The following is a 22,888-nucleotide window of genomic DNA, read 5'->3' on the forward strand; positions in this document are numbered from 1 at the left end:
CAAACATTCACGCTAAACTGTGAAAACAAACACATACATACTCTTTATTCTTCTTAAAATATTTTAAAATTACAACTAGTTTCGGTTTGATGTGTACAAATTTCATCAAAAATCCTATTTAAAAAATATCTGCATTTCTTTGTTAGTTCTCAAAGCTGGATACATTACTTTAAAACTTGGATTACAAATTAATAGTTGGAAGAAAAGTTTGAAAATACTCAAAAATTACATTGTAAAAAACATAAACAATTTTCTTTTGCAATTTTCTCAACCACTAGAGAAAATTATAACATTTTTAAAAAATATGGAAATCGAAAACCTAACATACACCAGAAGACTTGTTTTTACAAAATAATTTCAAATTTTCACATAACTTTTTAGTCCTTAAGGTTCTGTTTTAATATAAATTTTTAGACGAAGCAATCACATTCTGAAAACAGATGTGTAACTAAAAAATTAACAGTTTTGACCTTACAAATCAAAAAAAAAAAAAAAAAAAAACAAGAGAAGGGGAAAAATTTGTCTACAAAAAAGCCCATGTGTGATTGTGTCTTTCTTTTCGATGATCGAAACACACACACAAAAAAGCGGATCATTATAGATCTGTTTAATCTAATGTGCAAGACATCAGATTTTACCAACAATGACGATACAAACAAAAGTGACAATTTAGAAAGAAGTATTAAACGTGGTCATTCACTCTTATAGAAATTTTATATACACAGTAAAATATTTCCACTTCGTAAAAATATAAATATGAAATACACGATAACACTTTTGATAAATAAATATCCATGGTAATAACTTTTTCAGAGATAAAAAGAACTGGCAAAAATTTATTTCATAATTTAAATATGCTTTCACTTATCTATCAGAAGACAACAAAATCTATGATAAATAAAAATAACAAATTCTAAAACGTGTGAACTTGCTTGAAAAAGAAAGAACTTCTATGAATATATATCCAGTGAAGATACTTTGTTCTACAGAAGACCAAAATAAATACGCGTCACGAACAACCAACTGTTTAATCTATAATTCGTACAAGGCTTGCTGTGTTGGAATCTCATTGTTATCAGTAATTGTTACAAAGGGGGTAAAGAAAAGATCAGTAACATTTTTAAATCCAACAACATATTGCCAAACATGAATTTCATCTCCAGCATGGATGCGGACACGAACTGATTCTTTCACTTGTTTCATTCCATGCCAACTATTTTTATTGAGAAAATTTGTGATGAATTCGTCATCTTTAAAATCATCTAAAAATTGAATTCGCACTGCTTTCGAACAAAGATCAAATCCAAAATCATCCAATCCTAACATTTCATAATGAAATCCATCCTTGCGATCTAGCATACTTGACCATAATCTAGATGAATTTGTTTCATTCTTCTCTGAATGGATACATTTCCAGAATGCAACAGATGCACCAAAAGCAACAGCCAATCCACCAGGAATAAAACACATCACATTGTGATGAACCGGATAACTATCTTCTTTCTTCCCATCAAATCCTTTAAATCTACAATATTCAACTTCGGCACCAGACTGCTTTAAACAATAACTCTTATCTCTACCACCCCAATGATACAATGCATCTCTGATATCTTCGGGAATGGCAATGTCGTAAGCTTTATCATCGTTATTCATATTAGACGTGACGTGACAAATTTCAGTTTCAAAGGAAATGATAACAAATTGATCACCTGCACACAAATACACATCACCACCTTTGCAGTTAGGATGAAGAGAATAAGAAGTTGAACCTTTGTCCAAATTCATGTTGGTAACACGACGATACTTATCACCTTGAATAATGTAAAATTTTCCACCAGTTGATAAATAGTGCTCTCCCTTACAACGATCATGCAATTTGTAGGTGACAAGATCGGTTCCTTGATTGAAGTTGGATGAGCGAAGATAGTAACCAACATCTGGTCGGATGATATAAAATTTACCTTCTGTTCCACAAATATCAGCTCCTTTTGATTTATGTTTAGGTATAATATTGGGACAGGTCTCCTATGATAAGTTAGAGCAGTAACACATAAAACAAACACACTAGTATGGTTAAAGATCAAAGAAGTAATGGTCCTTACAATTTTAACGTTTGCGATAGCCTGAGCTCGAGCTTGAAAGTTACAATTTGCAGCTTTGTGTATCTAGGTAAGAAACATCAAAACACATTTACTTCAGATACAACATTCCCGCAGTAAAGGATAAAGAATTCACCATACAACAAGAAATAAAGATATCCACTATTTTAAACAGTCAATCAAGTAACAGAAGCAAATATACCAACCAAATATATAAAGCTGACAGCAGTTCATCAAGTTTAAAATGATTGTAAAACATTATTATTTCAGAATTCTTATGTAAAATGTACAGATATGAAGAGCAAAATTTGGATTATTTTTTTAAATATACAAGTTTCCTAAAATCCTGAATGCGTTCCCACAGATGAAAGTCAAATTTAAAGGTATGAAATATCTGGCATTGAAAAAAACACATCAAATAATTGGATCTCATTCCTTCCCCATTTTTTTCTTGCAATGCACTTCAAATAAAAAAGTGAATTAATGACTGTGCATGTTAGTACCCATTTTATATTCATCATCACAAACGAATTTAAATTTCTGACAAAAATAGTTACTAGGAATCTCCAGCATCAAAATCACAGGATAAAAACATGAACAAAAGTAATAAACACAACCTTGTACCTCCATATCTCCCAATTCACCAATCCAATCACATCCCATCTTTGAGTTTTCACATTTTACTTGCAACGCCAAAATGATTCGATCAAACATTGGTACTTGAAACACCTGGAAACAACAAAATTTTATTTTACATGTTGAAGGAAGTCAAAGTACTCAATGATTATCTCCAATATGTAACTTGATAATACAGTCTCTAGACATCTTAAAGAGATCCTTTATTGCAATACCAAATAAATTTGTTTATTTTTTTTTAACGAAGAAAAGCCTACGGTTGATACTTCTCTATATATACCTGAAGATTAAAAGGAAATAACTAAAATACCACCGTGTGTTTTGTGACACAACGTTGACGTTAATAAAATTTGCAAGAAAATAAATATATTTTAAAAATATGAAAACCTGGATATTTAACCCAGCAGAATTAAGAAGAAGCCAGGAGGGAGCATGTTGGTGTATCTAAAACCTACGACAATTTCGAAGTTATACGGTATTCATGGCTCACAATAAATTAACTAAATTTACGTAAACCACGAATACCTGAATTTACGGTTCACCTAAATTCAGGTGTTTACAGTTCACATAAACTCAATTAAATTGAAAATTAGTTTTGAGATATACAGCAAGTACTAATATGATTTTTTTAGTTGGTAAGGAGCTTGAAAAGAAAAAAAGAACTCGTACGTATTTTTTACAAACTTTAATTATTTGCAAATATAGAAAAAATCCTTTTTTTCTTGAATAGAAAAATATTCAGCATTCTTTCACAAATTAGTTTTGCATAAAAGAATCCCTGTCATAAAAGGAGAGAAATCCGGCGAACAATATCACGAAGAAGAGATGTAAACTCTCCTTCGTGATAACGAAATCTGCTTTTCTTTGCCTTAAAGGTTCCAGATCCTTGAATACCAAGTTGCACAGAGAGGTGGTCAATGATTTATATCTTGCCCGTGTAAATGCCAGAATAAAAAGTTTTATTTCATTTAGTCACGAATACTTCTCTTCTATTCAGTCAAACACAAGTCTAATGTGGCTCGAAGCCTTTGACAAGACAGTTTTACTTTACACGGTCTTTTCTTTATTAATTTTCATTTTCTTTGAGCTAAGTTTATTAAAATTTCAATTAAATTGTAATTATTTGTAATAAATAAATAGTTTCTTACTAAAAGGATCCCTTTAAGTGTATCTAACATAAAATTATACACTCAATAGAATAGTGTTTTTTGTTTCTGACATTCTTTTTTGTAAAGTCCATCACTAACACATCAATCCAAAATTAAAGTTAAGAAGGTATCAAAATTTCTTTTTCAACTTTCATTGGAATAAAATTTATTATTAAAAAGATGTAGGAAAAAATAAGTAGGAATGACGTTCAAAAATATTTTGTCTCAGAAATTAACTTGCCTTGTTTTCAATAATTTCCTTTCGACAAGATGGACAAACCAAAGAAACTTTTCTAAATGCAAATGCAAATTAAGGAAATACTAAACCTATGAAATTAACTTTAAAAATAAATTAAGAAGAATTGCAGAATATAAATGTACGAATACCTCTCTTTAGCAGAATATAAATGTACGAATACCTCTCTTTAGCAGAATATAAATGTACGAATACCTCTCTTTAGCAGAATATAAATGTACGAATACCTCTCTTTAGCATATTTAACCAACTTATGAAAACAAGCGTCACACATTCCATGGCCACAATTCATCTGTATTGCATTTCTCATCAACTTCAAACAAATAACACAATACATATCATGTGAAGTATCGCTGACTGCTTCAACATTGTAACCTTCTTCCGCCATGCTTTACTTACTTCAACTAAAAAAATAATAAAAAATGGTGCAAGTGGATTTTTTGTTGATTTGGTAATTTAATTAATTTTTAATTTATGAACTCAAAATTAGTTTTTAACTCTGTTAACTTCATTATTTTCTAATAGAGCAGGTCTAGTTCACATAATTATTTTAACCGCAATATGAAAAAAATAAAAAATCTAAAACGCTTCTAGTCAGTTCATTCCTTTGTGATAAAATTATTTTAAGTAAAAACCTGCAACATTAAATATAATATTCTGCTTTGTATGTTATACAGAAATTATCAAAATTATCAGAAAAACTTGTTAACAATAAAATGTAAAATACAGAATAAAAAGTTAAAGTTTCTTGGCAAAATACTTAGCTTTCTATGAAATTTTCTTTTAAATTAAAAAAATATTATATAACCAAAAGCTTCTTTAGCCATACGAAATAAACAAAAACAACGAAAGTCGATCAACCTTTATCTTTTCCATGAATTAATGTGTTTTTACATTGCTTCTCAGTCTATACTATTACAGTGAAATCTGTCAAAGACGGTCTCTCAGAGGATAGGTAAACATAGCAGTCTCTTACAAAGAACCTTGTATATAAAAACTGCAGCCCCACTCTAAATTTTACATTTTTGACTGCTCTAAGCAGTGAACTTGCATAATATCAAAATAATGTCCATGTATTCCGCATAACAAAGCTTTGAAGAAATAATGATAAAACTGTATGTGTGCGACTAGACAAGAATTATCATATCAAAAAGGCTGATTGGTTTAAAATTAAGCGATACAAGACTGATTGGTTTAGAAAACAATAAAAGGAATTAATTGAAATTTGCAAAAAATATATGCGTTAAATATTTTAATCCATAGTCCTGCATTATTAACTTGTAATATTTATAACACAAGTTTAAACAGTTTATATTGTGCATGATAGATAGTTTACAAGGAACATTTTCAAGTGACAATAACAGATGTTACCACCCAAAATCCTGGTTGGCAGAAATTAATAATCTCCTGATCTGTGGTGGAAATCAGTATTTATATATTTTAGTCAGCAAACTATTCAGGTTATGAAAAAAAGTTAGAGAAGGAAAAATTGAAACTATCGGAGGGGGAGTTATTAGCGTTTTAATGGAAAAATGTAGATTTATTACTATCTAGAAGAAAAATAAAATTTAATAGACGATTTATCTTGTTTTTATACCTCATCATATATATTTTTTAAAAAGTGGACTTTTAAGTTGTAATGGATGTGGATGTGTTGAATGATAACTGAACCATTACAGTACCCGTACCAGTGTAAAATGCTTGCAGTAAAACGTCAGGCATTTACAGTTGGTGGTGGAATTTTTTCATTGTTTTGAATAAATATTTGCAAAATCATTCAAATGAAGTTATTTTTTTAATTTCTGCCCAATTCTCACACAGCAGAATTTTGTATCACAAATGCACAAGGGTATGCAACAGACATGTTGACTGTATTGTAACTTTGATGCTCTAAAAAAAGTAAAACCATAACCCAAAAATAAACAATTAAAAATATTTAATGTGTTATACCCCTGATTTTTTTGTATCTTTTATTCACTATTCATAATAATTTTTGTAGATATTACGTTTCCTTTATTTAAAGCCCAGACCCTAATTGAATCTGCACAGCTCAAGATGAGGATTAACCAGGACTTTCCATCGAAGGCATGGTCCCTCCTGGGAATAATAGACAGGGCATATCCTTCGATAATTTGTGAGGATAGTCATGTAAAATGCTCACACAGTTCTTCTTTAATTTTCTAATAAACTGTGGTTATAAAATTGATATACTATCCGCCACCTCACGAAAGTACAAGCAAACATTAGATACACTTTGTTTAATGACAGGAGACTAGATCAAGAGAAAGTCTAATATACCTTTTATTTTCTATGTGTAATATTATGTGTTCAGTATTATTATGTCTTCAGTATTATAACATCCCTAATCTTTTTTTACGTTAAGTGAGGCCATTACTAAAAGTGCAATAACAACAGCAGGTCCAAAAATTCAACAAGAAATGCATTTTCTTATTTTCCATATACATTAAGAATATGCTTTATAAGTACAATTCTTGTAAACTTAGAAGTCTCTATTATCTATCTTCACCCTTTTGCAACCATCTATTGGATAGAAAATATGCCCATTAACAGTGCTAATGATGATATACACTACAATATATAATTTAAGCTAACTAATTAACTTGTTTTTTATGTACCGTTTACAGATAGTTAACATAAAAACAAAAAGTTTAGGTTGCCTGGTTAAATCATGTTCTTGTTAAAAAAAACTTATTGTAATATAGAATAAGTTTAAAAATATAGTAAGTTCCAAAAATAAAAATAAAATAAAATATCGAATCAGTATAAACACATTAGTAAAAATAAGTTTTTATCTCATTATAGTGTACAACTTGAAAAAATAAATATAATTAATTTGAAAATTTACATACACACATATAAACACATCAAAATTATCCAGACATAAAATCTTTTGTTGAAATACCAATACTTGGCTTATTGAACAATAACTGTATAATTACATTAATTAATTTACTATTTCATGCATTGTGAAGATAAATTAAACTAATTTCCATTGCCACAAACAACCGTTACATTCATAAGAAGTAACAACATGTGTACCATTCAAAGTAAAACAAATACAACCCAAATCATTGTATCCACAACATGGAGTACCGATGAACATGCTCTAAAACAACAAAAACAATCCTTTCTCTCAACATTCTATTTTTTATTTTAGTTTACAAATATTGTAATTCCGAATTTGCACAAACTATATCCATTTTGTAACCAAATGTTCTTTTTCCCTACTTTAACAAAAAATAATAAGTTTTCTAGTTCTACACTTACCTTCTCCGTGACGCATGGATAATTTGCTAAACAAAGTTGATTTTCATGAGCAAATGCAACTAATTCTTTCTTCTTACTTACATCCAGAGGCGAATTTTTCGCATGGAATACTTTCTTTCTCCACAGACCTACAAAACGCAGACGATGCAAAATTCATCACTGAGATTAAAGAATTATGACAAGGTTCTAATAACATCCAGAGTTGCCAAGCAGCACAATGCAACCTGGTTTCCACTAGGTGATAAATTCAAATAAAATTTATCTATTATTGGCAAGTAGATGTTTTTAATATTAATGCTAGTACGTTATAGTATCAGTGTGTATCAAGGGTTGAAATTTGAAAGATATGTTGTCCAAAGGTTCAGTAAACACAGAATTATGAAAGTGCAAATACAAATTTGAAAAGAAACATAAATTGTATAAAAATAATACCTAGCAATTCGTATGAAATTGTACAAGTATTTGTTGACCAAATCATGGATTCATTATTGTCAACTACGTTTCCAGTTAGTACATCAACTACAAATAGCATTCATTATCTTACAGTAAGGTGTGACTGAAGTGGAGACAGAAAAAAAACTCCAGATGAAAAATTCATATTTGCACGATTCCAATATTAGCTATTTTCACTTTTATGTATTCCTTGTGTCGTAACAAGTGAAGTGTAGTAAGAACTTCTAAATAGATTTAATCTGGTTAAATATTTTTTTAATCACATACGCTGAAGTCAAATACACTATGGAAGAATTAATTCCTAGGCAATACATTTAAAGTAAAAACAAAACAAAAAAAAACTGAAAGAAAAGAAAAAAATGGAGACAGAAATTAACAGAAATTAACATACAGTAAAAAATTTCTTTCGTAACCGATTGAGCTCTAATAATGCTGTTTGAAATGCACCAATCAATGGACACAATAGGGTTAATACAGTCCTCCTAAAGAAAGATGCAAGTTTCAAAATTGCACAAAATTATTTTCATAAATGATGAAACACTGCGTAAAATGAAACATAATCTTAAATAACTTCAAACCTTTAAAATAATATTCATCTCTAAATCTTTATTTTTGTCATCAAAATTGTAACAAACAATTTTTCCATCAGCCATACCACAAACAAGTAACTTCCCATCTGTTAGAAGTTATAAAATTGCACATTATAATTTAGCAGACAAGGTCTCATATATATCAGCTGACAATAAATAGAAAAGACATTCGTAGCCTCTATTACTATATAACTTTTGAAATAATTTAAAGGTAAAAACCAGATAATTAACAACATTAACAACTTTTCTTCACATCTGGTAAGCATTTCTACAATTTACTCCAGATAGATATACATTGATTTCATCGATTTTCTGTTACATATGGGGGTAGAATACAAGTAATAAACAACTGTTTTTCAAACAGTTGAAGAAAATTGGACAACAGATAATTCACATGCAAAAGTCCACAAAACGTCCAAAACATTACCTATATGTTTTACATAACAAATCTTAACCCTTGAAACAAACGGGAATAATTCATCTTTAATTTCGGACTTTCTAAGTTTTATGTCAAATTTTGACAGGCGTGTAATATGTATATAATGACCACTAAAGAAGTCAAATTTCACACCTGGGGAGGACTGGAGACATGATATTGATGTTTGCGTGTCTTTAAATTTTTCAACAAATGTGCCGTTAGTGGCATCAATAAGATGAATACTGAAAAATAGAAAAAAGTTAAAACCAAAAATATACAAGAAACATGGCAGTATATGTTTAAAGCATCATCTCAAGCAGCTTATAAATAATGTGAGATTTGTGAAAATAAAATGAGTTCCTTGTAAATTACAATGGCTACCAAGAAAAATCCACTTGCAAAAATTATGAACATGAAGATAAACATGAACAAGTTTTTAACTGGACGAAAAACGCTGTAATTTTACCTTCCATCTTGGCAGCCAACAAAAATAAATTCATCCAATGAGTGAAAAGAAATGCAGGAGCCATTACCCTACAAAACATATAAAGTATTCTTAGGTATCTGTTACCAGGAGATCATATTGGCAAAAGGATATAATGAATTAATAAAAGATAGACTAAAACCAGTTGTTTCTTTACTCCATATATACAGTATATACCAAATAAAAGGGTTCACCTTAACTTGATGCATCCAAACAACAACTTTTGTTTCAATATTTATCATACAAACACAACCGTCTGCAGATAGAGATATCATCATTTCGTTATAAGAGGGATGCTTACATATACCCATTACAACATCTGCATGACACTATGTACGAGGATAAGGTGTTATTGAAAAAGACCAAAATATTTCAGAGCATCTTTTTATATCATTTAACTTATTGTTGGCGACTATCTACATTAAGAGAATAAATTGATGTGATAAAAAAGATGGTAGAGAAAAAAATGCTGAATCAACATTTGAAATTCATCTTTAAATTGCTAAAGTTAGCCTCTTCTCAAGGATATAACTTACTTAAAAAACTCAAATAGTCATTTTGCCAATCAGTTTCAGGACTTCTTGCAGGAAACTGTAACCACAACCTACCTCGGACAGAGTGACCAATTCTTTCTCAGCAAGAGAAAATATCTTGACAGGATTAATGCTTGTCTTGATCAAACTATTTGAAGATGTACCAATACACATCACGTCGTCATAGATACATATATCTCTGCACCCTTTGTTTTTTTTAAGTATCTAAATATAAAATTGAATTTGTATTACTAGTTTTTCTATTCACAGTGTAACATAAACTGACACAAAGATATTCACAACAACATGCACTACTTGTGTCGTGGATAAGCAAAAAAAATGAAGTATTGTCTGCTGTATAAGGAGGTTTGGATGTGTATTATTAGCATAGGATTCTTAGCATGTCATGTTGCCTGGAAAAGTTTATAAATATTTTAAACTTTTTCATAAGTTAAGGAATCAAAAAAGAATGATTTGCGTACAATCCAAGTTGACAATTATTGAATATATGCTCACTTTATCTTCTTTAAATATACATTTCATTTGTTCATCCCAAACAAGTACCACATCTTCCCTGCTACTTCCAGTAAGTAAGTAGCCATGTTTTGTGAAACACATGGCAGTAATTGGTCCATTATGGGCATTATGAATTGCATGATCAATTTTGTTTCTTCGCCAAACATACAACCCTCCGTTTGAGTGACCAGTTATAAGATCACCATTTTTATTGAAAACTGCACATAATATATTCTTAGAAATTTCCAGAGCCTGAATAAAAGTAAGAACATTCTTAAAATTTAAGGCAGCAGAAATTCACTGACAATAGAAATGCATTTTTTAATTTAATTTGTGGGTAATTATAAAACTATATGAAAGTAACAAATCAGAGTGTCCACTCAGAACTTAAAGTCGATTTTCCTAACATTCTTGAAATTTTTTAGCTAAAATTTCAGACGTTTTTCTAATTTTCTTCCCTACTTTATTTCTATACTCCTGATATTTTGCCTATATTATCAAAACCCCTCCTGACAATTGTTGACATTCCAGCCAAAGTGGACACAAATACTGAACACAAACTTGCAAAATTCAGTTAACATAAGATAACTTATACCCCAAATTCAGCAGCATCTCCGCTAATGTAGTCTTCTTTAATGTTACAAAACAGAAGACTTTCATTTCGTCCATACGTCACAAAAACACTCCCGTTTATAGGAGAACACAGTACATCTTCCAAGCGAACATCTTTGAGCAATGGATCATCCTGTACACACAAAATAATGCTGAATAAATGAAAACTTAAGTCGCTATAGTTGTTGATGTACTACTTGAGAAAACATAAGGAAACATACTTAGAAAATATATATAACATTATAACAGTTTACAAAGGGATGTAATGGAATAAACGGAATGTCTTTTCACTACTCTTAAATGATTTACAAGCATGAAAAAAGGTCCACAATTTCGTAGTCCTTGCCCAATCATGTGAATCACATTAGCATGATAAAACTTATATAACACATATTAAAATAAGAAAGGCAAAGTTACACCTCATGATCATTGTACAAGAAATTAAAAAAACAAGAACAAGAAGTAATAGTAATTAAAGATACTATAAGAAGATTTATTTTAAACATGAGACAACCATCAACAAAAAAACTATACATTGGACAATAATATTATTCTTTTTTTTTAGTTTATTGTGACATCATCGCACATTCAGTGAATTTTAAATAGCCACAAATAACTACACAAAAAACTCTATATGAAATGTTAAAAAGCACTAGAAATATTTATATAAAAATGATACCAGCTCTTCTTTAAAGGTACTATCCGGTAAAAAATTAAAACTTGATATTACTTACACCTCGGAACAAAAGTAAAGAAAAAAGTATTTAAATACAACCAAAATTGTCTTTCATTAGTTTAAACTGGATTTGTTTACCTGACCATGTCATTCTCAATCGCCATCTTTACTGAACTTCGAACGCGGAAAAGGACTGGGTAAAGACATTTATATGTGCAATTTATGCATTGACGTATTCTTTGGGTTACACCTGTGTAGAGATTGGCACGTGCAGGAAGAGAAATGAAGAAGAAAAAAAGTTAACGTTATTCCCAACAGAATTTTTTTACGTTTATCAACCATGTTCACAAACAGAAGTGTAAACATAATTGGATTTCAGTTTGAGCCAGAACGACCCAATAACAAAACACAAATTCCCTCTTATAATGACGATGAAGCAAACACACCAGAATCACCCGCTGCCTCTCGCACACAGATAGATGTAAGTGAGTGGTGCTTATGTGAAAAGTGCGAGAGGATGCCTTCAGCTGTTGAGTGTTTGTGCTGTAACCAAGCGGACAGTATAAAATACTTCCAGCTACAGCTATATAATTTGACCTTACATTTTTCTACTGGTTGTATTATAAATGAGCGCCTGGGTACAAGGTTTCTATTGTACTTTAGATAAGAAATGTACAACAGAGATTGAAGATTTCAATGCGGTTGTGATTTTAAAGAACAGCGTTAGTGGCTCTTCACGATCAGGAAAGCCGTGGAATTAAAAAAAAGGACGAAGTTTGTAACAAGTAAGTCGCTAGCACTCTTGAAAGTACTGTTGCCATAGTACTTCCAATCTTATTTTAGGATGATATTTTTTGATCTGTTGGTTTGCTCATAACCACTTGGGAAAAGGCATTCGTTGGGTGATACCATCTTGTGTCGCGTCTATGATACGTATAGAATATCCAAGTCCAAATGGGGTGTATACCGGCTTTAAAGAAGGTGAAGAAATACCTAAAATTGATTTTTCTTGGACAAATAAAGTTGACAACAAGAATACTTGATTGTAAATTAAAAACAACCTCGCACTCAATACTTTTTTATATTAAAAAATAAACAGAGAGGTGTACTGGAAACGAGGCTGCACATTTTTCAAAATATCTGCAGTTGGTAAAATATACATACTGTGATACTTCGAATAAACGCCCGAGGCTTTTATTAAATTTTTCGAGGGGAGCGTTTAATAGAAGGGGTAGATCATTTTTTTTTCTAGATCTACTTTTACTTACATAAAAGTATATCTGCGTAGATATACTTTTATGTAAATAATCTTACCTGCGTCTGGTCTCAGTCCTGGCACAAAAAATAAAACAGCTTTAAAATAATCTACTTTAATTTGTGTAGAGACAGACATTCTGTTTGTGTGGACAGGGAGATAAAGTTCTATCTCTGAAAGAGAGTTGCATGCTTTGAAATTAAATATTCATAAATTGCTACATTTTTTTGAAAAGGGGTTAAAATATTAAAAAAAAAAAAATAATCTGGTAAAATTGTTCAGAGTAAAACAATCATTTTCTATTTACAATGTTTTGATTTGCCGAGAACTCAACCCTTATGTCACAACAAAAATATTATTGTAGCCTCCCTTTCATGTAGAATAGCTTCGGTATAAATTTGCTTTCAACAGCATGCAATATGAAAAATTTGTAAACATAAAGGAAATGTTATTCGAGTTGTAAAACTGTACAAATATAATCACTTATATTTTTGCAACAAATAAGAAAAGTTGAATTCAATTCAGGCTACTTTTTTATTATTATATTTTTACTGGACGGTACCTTAAAATAGTTCTGCCACGTGGTCTTGGTTTTACATAGTTGCAGTCATAGCAACATACAAAAGATATTTATTTATTTATTTATTTATTTATTTATTTATTTATTTATTTATTTATTTATTTATTTATTTATTTATTTATTTATTTATTTATTTATTTATTTATTTATTTATTTATTTATTATATTTTTGAATATCTAGACATATATTAGAAAATAAGAAAAACAAAATGTATTTTCTTTGTGGTTGTATGAAGATCTCTTAACTTATGACAATAACTTTGACCGGTTGTTATTAATATTTTAATAAAAACTTTGATAAATAGTTAAAATGAAAAAATGTTTTACTAACCTCTTTCAGTTGATACTTCACAAGACCTTTTACATAATCGTATACACAAATTGAAAAACCAGAATCTGTTGTTTGCACAGCTACAAGTGTTGTATCCTTTGTTTGAAAGAAAATAAAATTCTTTTTACATTTAGTTTAAAACTAATTCGAAACAAATGATTGCATTAAAAGAATAGGATTTCCAAGAAAATTAAAAGAAATATTTGGGTTGCTATGATTAACACCCCCCAAATAAAAAATTAAACATAAGAACAAAACAAGCAACTAAAAATAAAGAGTTTCGTGTGGCTATCACTTTTTACAGCACTACAAAAAATCCCATGCTCCGTACACCAGCGACTGAGACATATCTGGCAGGCTGATGTTTGCACAAATTCTTATATAAACAAATATTGTCAACAAGAATATTATTTCTGGTTTATTCTCGTATTACAAAGTCATCATAACAACAACAAAGAAAACAATAATAATGCACAAATAATTGAAACCTCTTGGCAAAAGTCCATTGAAACAATTTTTAAAACTTTATCAGATATGATAAATATTGATGACGTTGTAGATAAATCAATGACATTCCATATATAAATGATGCACTAAAATAAAGTGTAAACTATTCAATTTAACACTACTGCTTCAATTATATAGTAGGATTCAATCCACGTAACTTATTTCAGCCAGTCTGAGAGACAGAAAGAGTTCAGATGAGCTAAGAAGCAGGCTAAGTCTCTGTAGAATTAAAGATGTTATCCAGATAAGAAGATTGAATTGGCTGGGGCACTTGGAAAGAATGGAGGAAGATAATTGGGTAAGAAAGCCTAGAGACTTGATAGTTCCTGGGGCAAAGCCCAGAGGCAGACCGAGAAAGACTTGGCAGGAGGTTATAAGGACAGACTTGATACAGAGGAAGTTGAGTTTAGATCTAACACAATCTAGATCATATTGGAAGAGGGTCATTAATATACCCCGTCCAACCCATGCTAGCATGGAAAACGGACGTTAAGCCGAGAATGATGATGATGATGATTAAGAATATTTTTACTGTGTAAATTTTGAAATACATTAACTAACTAGTCTAATAAATTAACTAACTAGTCTCATCCATGTATTAATTTAGGCTGGACGTAACACTGAAATGTATATGTTAAATAAAATATCAATTAAAAATGTGTATTTTTTTCACTTTTTGGACACAAATATTATTTGTTTACTAATCTAAAGCTTGCAGTAAAAAAATAGATACAAAGCATTGTAAATCTTGCAGGGTAAAAAACATAGCAATCAAAACTGTAAATCAACTTCTAAAGAAACATTGATGAAACAAAATAATTACTGCACTAAGAAATTAATAATGGCAACACTCCTAGAAAACAAATTTTAAAACATAAAAACTTCCCCAATCATCTTCTTCGCTACTCATTTTGACAAAAAACTTTATGGTAAATTTATAAGAGCATGTGGTTAACTTTTGAGATAAGTTTCTTTGCTCTGTTATTATCTTGCTCCCATGACAATATGTGCTTTAGATTATTTACGAGTTCTTAGAATATATTAAAAACCTCACTTACTACTACAGAGACAATAAATAATGTATCAATCATGACAACCACAAGAAATTGGTTTCTAATTAAAACATTCTGATTTAACTAATGAACTATCAACAATAAAAAAACCTCATGTAAACCTACCTTTGCATCTTTTCTTTCCTGTGCACTTGCTACTGTGGTTTTGTCTGCATGCACACATAAACTAAAAACAAACACATAGAAAACAAATACATAATATGGTTTCATAAAACTGATTTTGTAGCAAATTTGTTATCCATTTTGCAATGCAATTTTTACCTGGTTATATTCTCTGTATGCTTTCTGTAGAACCTTTGTTTTTGTTTTTCTGTATCCATAGCAACAACAACACGTCCAGTGTAAAATATAATCTCTTTCGTTGAGGTAGCATTTGATTTTTTTCCGTAACCATATCTGAAACAATTTATAGATGTTTTGAATTTAATAGCATGCATGCATTCATAAAAAAGATACACGTCTTCATAAAAAACATAACATTAGAAATAACCTTTATAATAATCATATTTTTACACCCAAACCCGAAGTTCCAACAGTATTCACACAATTCCCCAGCTGTACAGTTCATTTTTTTAAAGTAAAACATACACTCACATCCATTCTAGTTGTAATTTTTGTGCTGGAGAAGATTCATTAACTGAGGTTTTTGCATATGATGGATACACAAAAAAACTTTTTCCATTGATATCTATTGTGCCTAATAAAAAAAACATAACACTTGAGATTGTAGTTCTTATAAGAGCCTCACAAGGCGTGATGATAAATTGCAGGACAGTACTATCCACTGTTTCAATAGCTTGCTGGTTATTTATTACTACTAGATGGTGTTTCGGTTATTATTGTCCATCTCACTTTAAAGTTTACTTTATCATATAACTTGTCATTGTTTTTACAGAACTTATCAACAAAGAAATCTACTGGCTATCGTTTTCTATGATTGCTTACCTTTCTCTTCATGAGAAGTAGGGGATGGCGACAAAGAGACAAGTTTCACTTTTTCAACCATCTCAACTATGTCATCTTCACCTTTTTCTTCTTTCTCTATTGTGCTTACAATGCCATTCTTATGGCCTTCGTTATCTTCAATTAAAGAACCTGACTCTACCTTGTTGCTTGGGAGTACAGAAGAATTATCTTTTTCATGAGTTATCAAACTTTTTTTTCCATTTTCAATTCTTGACGGTATATCAGGCACAATTCTGAAAGGACTAAGTTTCTTTTTTATTGGAATTTCTTCACCAACTTCAATGTCTGTTGTTGTGTAAACTTCAGAATCCATATCAGTAGCAGTCAAGCATTCTGAGTCTGTGGTAAGTTCATGTTTGACTACATTAAAACATGAGTCAGCTAAAATGAATTATAAAATTAACAGTAGATATATTTGGAAACTAAAAACCAAATAACAAAAAAGCTCCCACAAACTATATTAAGACAAAGCAACAAAAGTCCTATACTAGGTTTACGCAATTTGAACCAAGGCAGACTAAGGAGTTAGGATCTTAGGTTTTTCGGTTAGATCTCGGTCTAAACTAAATATGCCAACTTTTGCTGGCATCACTATTACCATTTTTTTAGGGGATTTGTAGGCCCTAATGAAGATTATTTAATGGATTTATCACTACTGCAAATTTAAACAGTGACTGCATATCAACGATGTATCTGAAAAATTCTTTAGGTCGATGCTTTTTGCCAACTTTGTAAGATGGCTAAAAAAGTGTCATTGTCAATACAGTTATTTATATCAGTACCAATAGGAATGAGGAAGTATATTAAATTGAATCACAATACCAGATTTCTTAAACTTCCTTGGTTTTCTCTTTCTTTTTCCTTTTATACTCTTTACTGGTTTTGATTGGCCCCATGTTTTACGGCCATATCTGAATCCATACCCACTATTTCCACTAGAGTCCAGTTCCTTTTTCCACCATTTCTCCATCTTTGAAACAGATCGATGATTTTGTTTTATAATCAATTTATTTGTATCTGTTGTTAGTTCACTCTGTAACAACTTTGTTTCATTCCATTGTCGACGACTAGGAGTTCTTTTTGCAGATTTTTGTGGTGAAGAAACATTTCTAGCTTGCTCAACGGGCCTTTCTTTTCCGTTTCGTACATTTGTAGATTCCCGCTTGTCAGTAACAGGTAGAATTGGAGAATTGTCGTTATTAGAATCTATAGAGTAAGTTCTATTTCGAATTTCTACAGCTGTTTCTAATACTGACTTTACATTATTTGGAGAGGCTTCTCTTGGTGGAGATGGGGTCAATACAGGAGATTTTTTCGAATGAATCTAAAATTAATTAAAACATCAAATTCTGATCTAATAAAGAAGCGTTTCAATAATGGCACAACTGGTCCTATTCTCTAAATTGGTACATATAAAAAAAAACTGAATAAGAAGTCAGTTTTTTTCAAACATGTATTTATATTAGTTTTAACCTTTTCAATGTATCTTACATGAAGTCTGAGTCTGGTGAGGCAAAAAACATAAAAAACAAGCAACAGGTGCATGGACCTGATTGACAAATAATTATAAATAACAGTAGACAAAAATTATAAACCTTTTAAAATATACTCAAATTCACTCTGAAATTCAAAGTATTGTGACATTAAAATTAAGACATGACAACTTAAACACAATAAATGGTGGTATTAAAAATTTTTTGCTAACCAATCCTTTCATAAGTTAAGCTCAATAACACCTTAATACACTCTGTCTCCCCCACCTCTAAAACTAAAAGTAGAAGTAAAAGAAACCTGTGTTTCGAAATCACTCAAATGCAAATCCAATCCACCAAGCTTTTCTAACTCCTTAGCATTTCCTGTAGGAACATGAATGTCTATTTTTTGCTGATTATTCATATTAGTATAGGATTGATGTGGATTCCACATTGTACCAATGTCTCCAGATACTAAAGCTCTTGGACTTGTATTGATTGGAGGTAGGTAAGCTGGTTGACAGTCAGAAATTGTTTTTAAAAACAAAGGATAGCTAAAACAGAGAATTTAATTAAAGTACCTTTAGTAAACAATTATAAAATATCCTCACAATAGTTGCTAAAATTTTAAACAATTGTGAAAAAACTAAATAAGCAATTTTCCACAATAAACTTACACAGGTAAACCATGACTAAACAATTTTTGGGTAGGTTTTTCTGAGTAGCTAAACAATGTTTGGGACAATGTGCAAAGAATCATTTCTTACAAAAAAAGAATGTATATAAAGTCAATGGCAAAAATTAGAGGTATTCTGATTAGTCTCTTCTTAATACATAATGATGTTAGGGAAGTATAGTTAGCTGGGGTAAAAAATACAAGGAGCACATATTGTTATTAATGAGTAAGAAATTTTTATTATTGAAAGTGCATTCCAGTTAGTATGGGTGGACACAGTTAAAACATTTTGCGGAGTAAACTATGTGAACAAATTACATAATAGAATGTAGACAGGGAGTTTTGTATTAAATTGCGCTGATGCCTACATTACAGCTTCCTAATAATATCTTTTTTCAAAACTCACTATGGACTTTCTAAAAAACCAAAGCAAATATAATCTCCATTCAAAAACTTGTTTCAAAACAATTCTGAAAAAATGCATGTTAAAAGTAAACAAAGAAATCGACTAAGAATAGTAAGTTGCAGTAACTTTCTTTCTAACATTCTGATGCACACTGCTCAGATCACCACTTTTTTAAAACAAATTATGAACAAAATTTTAAATGTACTTGCATTCTTTTAAAGTTGAAATTCAATTTTAAGTGTAAAAGACAGATTACTGCGAAAAACATTATATCCTCAAGAAACAAATAAAAAACATACTCAACAAGTCCCCGATTCTCGGTATCACATGCTCGAATTACTTTTGTAATTACATTGATGTCAATACCAGTCAACTCTCTGTAACAGATATCCAGTACCTAAAGAAGAGAAAATAATCTTGTTGACGTTTTATATTAATTCCAAATAATGCAAGAATGCAACTTGATGTAACAGAGCATAAAGTTACTAAAAACAAATCATACAAATTCCATTGGAATTAATACTCTAGCTGCCACTTGCCAAGTCTTATCAAACATGACCTCTATCAGTCAGTACAAACTGAGAAAGGCCATGCCATATTATCAGACTGTAATGTTTCCTAAGTTAACTCCACTGCACATTCAAAATCTATGGAACAGGCTATTAAAAGTAATTTCTAATTCAATTGTCATTCCAAGCTTGTAACAAGTAATAAAAATCTAAAGTTTGTACCTGTTTGTGTAATAATTTACCATTGTTATATTTATCCAAAGATTGACATATACACTGAATATTCTCTGTGTTTAGACACATTTGATTTGACCTTGCAAAATGTCGAAGTTCAAATTCCAGCTCTGCTTGCAACGATGGTTGTATATGTGGCTTTGAAAACCTTTCGTACGGTTCATACAAAGTATTTCTATAATACTCTTCGAAATGTTGTTGGTATACTTTTGACTTTTCTGCCGTACCAAATTTGTCTTGGTCTGCGAAGCAATCTATAAAGGTAGCAAATAACTGTATAGTCATACAAAACGAACATCCATACTCTGTATCCGAAATCTAGGCATTGCATTAGATTTACAAAAGTTCATTCCTTGACAAAAGTGAGACTGTACTGCCCATACATACAAAAAAATATACAAAGGACATATTTTTGAGTAAGCATAATTTGTCACGCAGTTATAATCTATGAAATTAATTGTAGCACTCATCTACAGATCCGTGTTTTTTAATTTTGAAGTAATGGCTTGCTAAAGGATATCTTGCTAAATGATATACATGTTTTATGTCCTGTGACAAGATTTAGTGTTCAGGTATTTTCTTCGATTTTTGCAGAATAGCCTGTTAAATTTTCCTGCACAACTATATAGTATAAGGAATTTTTTTTTATTTTGATTATAACAAAATCTTTTTTTGCACAGATGATACAAATACTGCCAAGCAAATATCCATATGCTTGTAGGTGCTGCATTACAAATGATGCGGGATATTTGTCTTTAATTCTAACGCTCACTGTATGTCTGTGAGTAAAATTGGTAGGTGTGAGTAGTAACAGACAGGTTCACATGGATTTTTCCACACTCTAACAGCTATAGTATCTCTTAAGAAAGATTGTCTCACCCATGATGTATTTCCACATGTTAACATAAGCAACACCACCAGAGGAGACTTGATATTGTTTTATCAATGCTTCTGTTAAACGGGGATCTACATGTATGTTATGTACAGCAAGAACTTCATGTAGTTCAACACCAGATAAAATTCCATTCTCATATGGGTCAAGTCTTCTCATTGAACTAAATGCTGATAGTAGCTGATGGCGTGAGGCTGATGAAATGTTTTTCTTAACTTGATTGGTGAACGGATCTGAAGCATGCCAAGAATCACATGCTTGTGTCTTGTCTGTTAAAACAAAAGACGTGTGGAAATAATACGTCAATACAATTATTTATAGCTTTTGTAAAAACCAATTGACCATTTAAATTAGTTGCCTACAAAGTAAAACTTACCACATTATTTCCTAATTTGTTTATTTTCTAATTCGAAACCCTAAATACAGACTCCTTAAAGCTTATCTCCTCTTAACACATTAATTTCATATGAAAGAGCTTTAAAAGTTGTCCAACTGCATTGACTGGGATATACTTAATTACTTCTCTCATCAACTCTGACTGAAAGTAAACAGGCAATAATCATACTTACATGTAGGTTCAGGAGAGAGAACTGAGCGATATGTTTGTGCTATAGCACGTTGTTTATTCTTTTGAGCTTCGTGTCGTGCTGATGCATTAATATTTATTTGAATGTTCGAAGAGGTATCATATCTGAGAAGAAGAAAATTAAGCTCTTTAGATCACTATAATTTCTTCAAAAAATCACTGTAAACATTCTAAATTTAATATTCAAAAACCTGTATTGTGCATTTTCTTGTGTGTAGTCTCTGACATGTGTTGTTGTACCATAGCTATGTGCCGATGGATAACCATGCGTGTTGTAGTTGTGTGTGTTGTTATTGTGTACGGGAACTGTTACTATCTTCCCTCCAATTATTTTTGTTTTGTAGTGAGTAGATGGATACATTGCCACAAGTAAAACAAATAAGGAAAATGCTAGGTGACTGCATGTTATTTTTTAATACTTCATATTTCTAAGAAAATGAAGAATTAGATTAAAGAATGATCTTTTTCTTAAATGAATCCATGCGTATTAATGAGTGTTAGAATTGAAATTGCTTTCATAATTTACAAAAATCAACACACACAATTTTGTTTTTAAATGTCCTTAAAAGTAATTACTTGCTAACCGTAACCCGAAGCATAAAAAAGTCAAGGTCAGCAGAAAAACAATTTATCCACTAAAAGCAATGAAATTATTTCCAGGAAAAAAAATTCACTGCAGCTGACTTTTCCAGAAATCTTTAAATTTTTGGCACTATAAAATTTAACTGGAAGTTTTTGGTAGCAAATAGCTTTTACAAATGTGGAAAAAGTTGTATGACTGTTCTCTACGTTCCTTACAAAATGTCTGTGTATTTATTTCATATGAATTGAAACATAAAATACAATATAAGTTGGATCTAGAAACACGAAAAGGAAAAACATTTAAAATTTATGAGGATAAATTTTAAAAAGGGGCAGTCCTTAGTAAACCAGTCCATGTATTGGCAACAAAAATATAATACTTTTATATGTTGCTGAGGATAAAAAAATTGTTTATCAAGTCCTTTGAAATTTTTTAAAAATCTTTCTTCGTTGTTCTCAGATTTGAAATATTTAAATTTTGAATGTACAACAGTGGCTCGTTAGAGATAATTGAGAACTTCTGTTACTTAGGTGATATGTTGGGCAGTGAAGGGGGTGTTGAAAGAAGTGTTACTTGCAGGATACTTTCTGCTTGGAAAAAGTTCAGAGAGTTACTTCCCTTGTTCACTAGCAGAGTCTTGTCAATCAAGGTAAAAGGTAGGTTGTATGAGGCCTGTGTAAGAAGTGTTATGTTGTACGGTAGTGAAACATGGGCAGTGCAGCAGGAATATCTTGACCGTTTAGAAAGGAATGATATAAGAATGGTTAGTTGGATGTGTAACACCAGTCTGAGAGACAGAATGAGTTCAGATAAGCTAAGAAGCAGGCTAAGTTTCCGAAGAATTAAAGATCTTATCCAGATAAGAAGATTGAGTTGGCTGGGGCACTTGGAAAGAATGGAGGAGGATAATTGGGTAAGAAAGTGTAGATACTTCATAGTTCCTGGGGCAAAGTCCAGAGGCAGACCGAGAAAGACTTGGCAGGAGGTTATAAGGACAGACTTGATACAGAGAAAGCGGAATTTAGATCTAACACAGTCTAGATCAGATTGGAAGAGGGTCATTAATATACCCAGTCCAACCCATGCTAGCATGGAAAATGGACGTTAAG

At 30.9% G+C, this 22,888-nt stretch overlaps 2 protein-coding genes across 2 annotated transcripts; both read right to left on the minus strand.

The window, feature by feature from the left end:
- Nucleotides 1–22: 22 nt before the first annotated feature.
- LOC130629752 (uncharacterized) lies at nucleotides 23–4,527 on the minus strand. Its single transcript, XM_057443091.1, has 5 exons — nucleotides 4,367–4,527; nucleotides 4,125–4,176; nucleotides 2,724–2,828; nucleotides 2,103–2,165; nucleotides 23–2,025 (listed from the first exon to the last, which is right to left on the minus strand). The coding sequence occupies exons 1-5, from the start codon at nucleotides 4,525–4,527 to the stop codon at nucleotides 1,033–1,035; spliced, it is 1,374 nt and encodes a 457-aa protein (XP_057299074.1). The 3' UTR covers nucleotides 23–1,032.
- A 2,260-nt stretch (nucleotides 4,528–6,787) lies between these two features.
- LOC130629363 (echinoderm microtubule-associated protein-like 1) lies at nucleotides 6,788–22,045 on the minus strand. Its single transcript, XM_057442517.1, has 24 exons — nucleotides 21,388–22,045; nucleotides 21,180–21,301; nucleotides 20,598–20,879; nucleotides 19,707–19,972; nucleotides 19,275–19,372; nucleotides 18,213–18,447; nucleotides 17,244–17,745; nucleotides 16,401–16,802; nucleotides 16,050–16,152; nucleotides 15,717–15,851; nucleotides 15,561–15,621; nucleotides 14,364–14,468; nucleotides 13,876–13,971; nucleotides 11,017–11,166; nucleotides 10,422–10,673; nucleotides 9,981–10,130; nucleotides 9,567–9,701; nucleotides 9,355–9,422; nucleotides 9,042–9,130; nucleotides 8,459–8,556; nucleotides 8,272–8,362; nucleotides 7,860–7,946; nucleotides 7,428–7,555; nucleotides 6,788–7,266 (listed from the first exon to the last, which is right to left on the minus strand). Exons 1-24 carry the CDS (start codon nucleotides 21,555–21,557, stop codon nucleotides 7,138–7,140), a joined length of 3,954 nt encoding a protein of 1,317 aa, XP_057298500.1. The 5' UTR covers nucleotides 21,558–22,045; the 3' UTR covers nucleotides 6,788–7,137.
- Nucleotides 22,046–22,888: the final 843 nt, after the last annotated feature.

Source organism: Hydractinia symbiolongicarpus, chromosome 2, assembly GCF_029227915.1.
Source record: "Hydractinia symbiolongicarpus strain clone_291-10 chromosome 2, HSymV2.1, whole genome shotgun sequence".
In the NCBI taxonomy this organism is placed as follows: domain Eukaryota; kingdom Metazoa; phylum Cnidaria; class Hydrozoa; order Anthoathecata; family Hydractiniidae; genus Hydractinia; species Hydractinia symbiolongicarpus.

What these genes read in the sequence shown, in the direction of transcription:
- LOC130629752 (XM_057443091.1), bottom strand. Translation starts at nt 4,527, where the DNA reads ATGGCGGAAGAAGGTTACAATGTTGAAGCAGTCAGCGATACTTCACAT. An exon ending in GTGAATTGGGAGATATGGAG is followed by an intron (nt 2,166 to 2,723) that starts GTACAAGGTTGT and finishes TTTCTTACCTAG; the next exon opens with ATACACAAAGCTGCAAATTG. An exon ending in CTATCGCAAACGTTAAAATT is followed by an intron (nt 2,026 to 2,102) that starts GTAAGGACCATT and finishes AACTTATCATAG; the next exon opens with GAGACCTGTCCCAATATTAT.
- LOC130629363 (XM_057442517.1), bottom strand. Translation starts at nt 21,557, where the DNA reads ATGTATCCATCTACTCACTACAAAACAAAAATAATTGGAGGGAAGATA. An exon ending in CATGTGGAAATACATCATGG is followed by an intron (nt 19,973 to 20,597) that starts GTGAGACAATCT and finishes CTACCTTTATAG; the next exon opens with ATTGCTTCGCAGACCAAGAC. An exon ending in AATTGGTCACTCTGTCCGAG is followed by an intron (nt 9,702 to 9,980) that starts GTAGGTTGTGGT and finishes CCTCGTACATAG; the next exon opens with TGTCATGCAGATGTTGTAAT.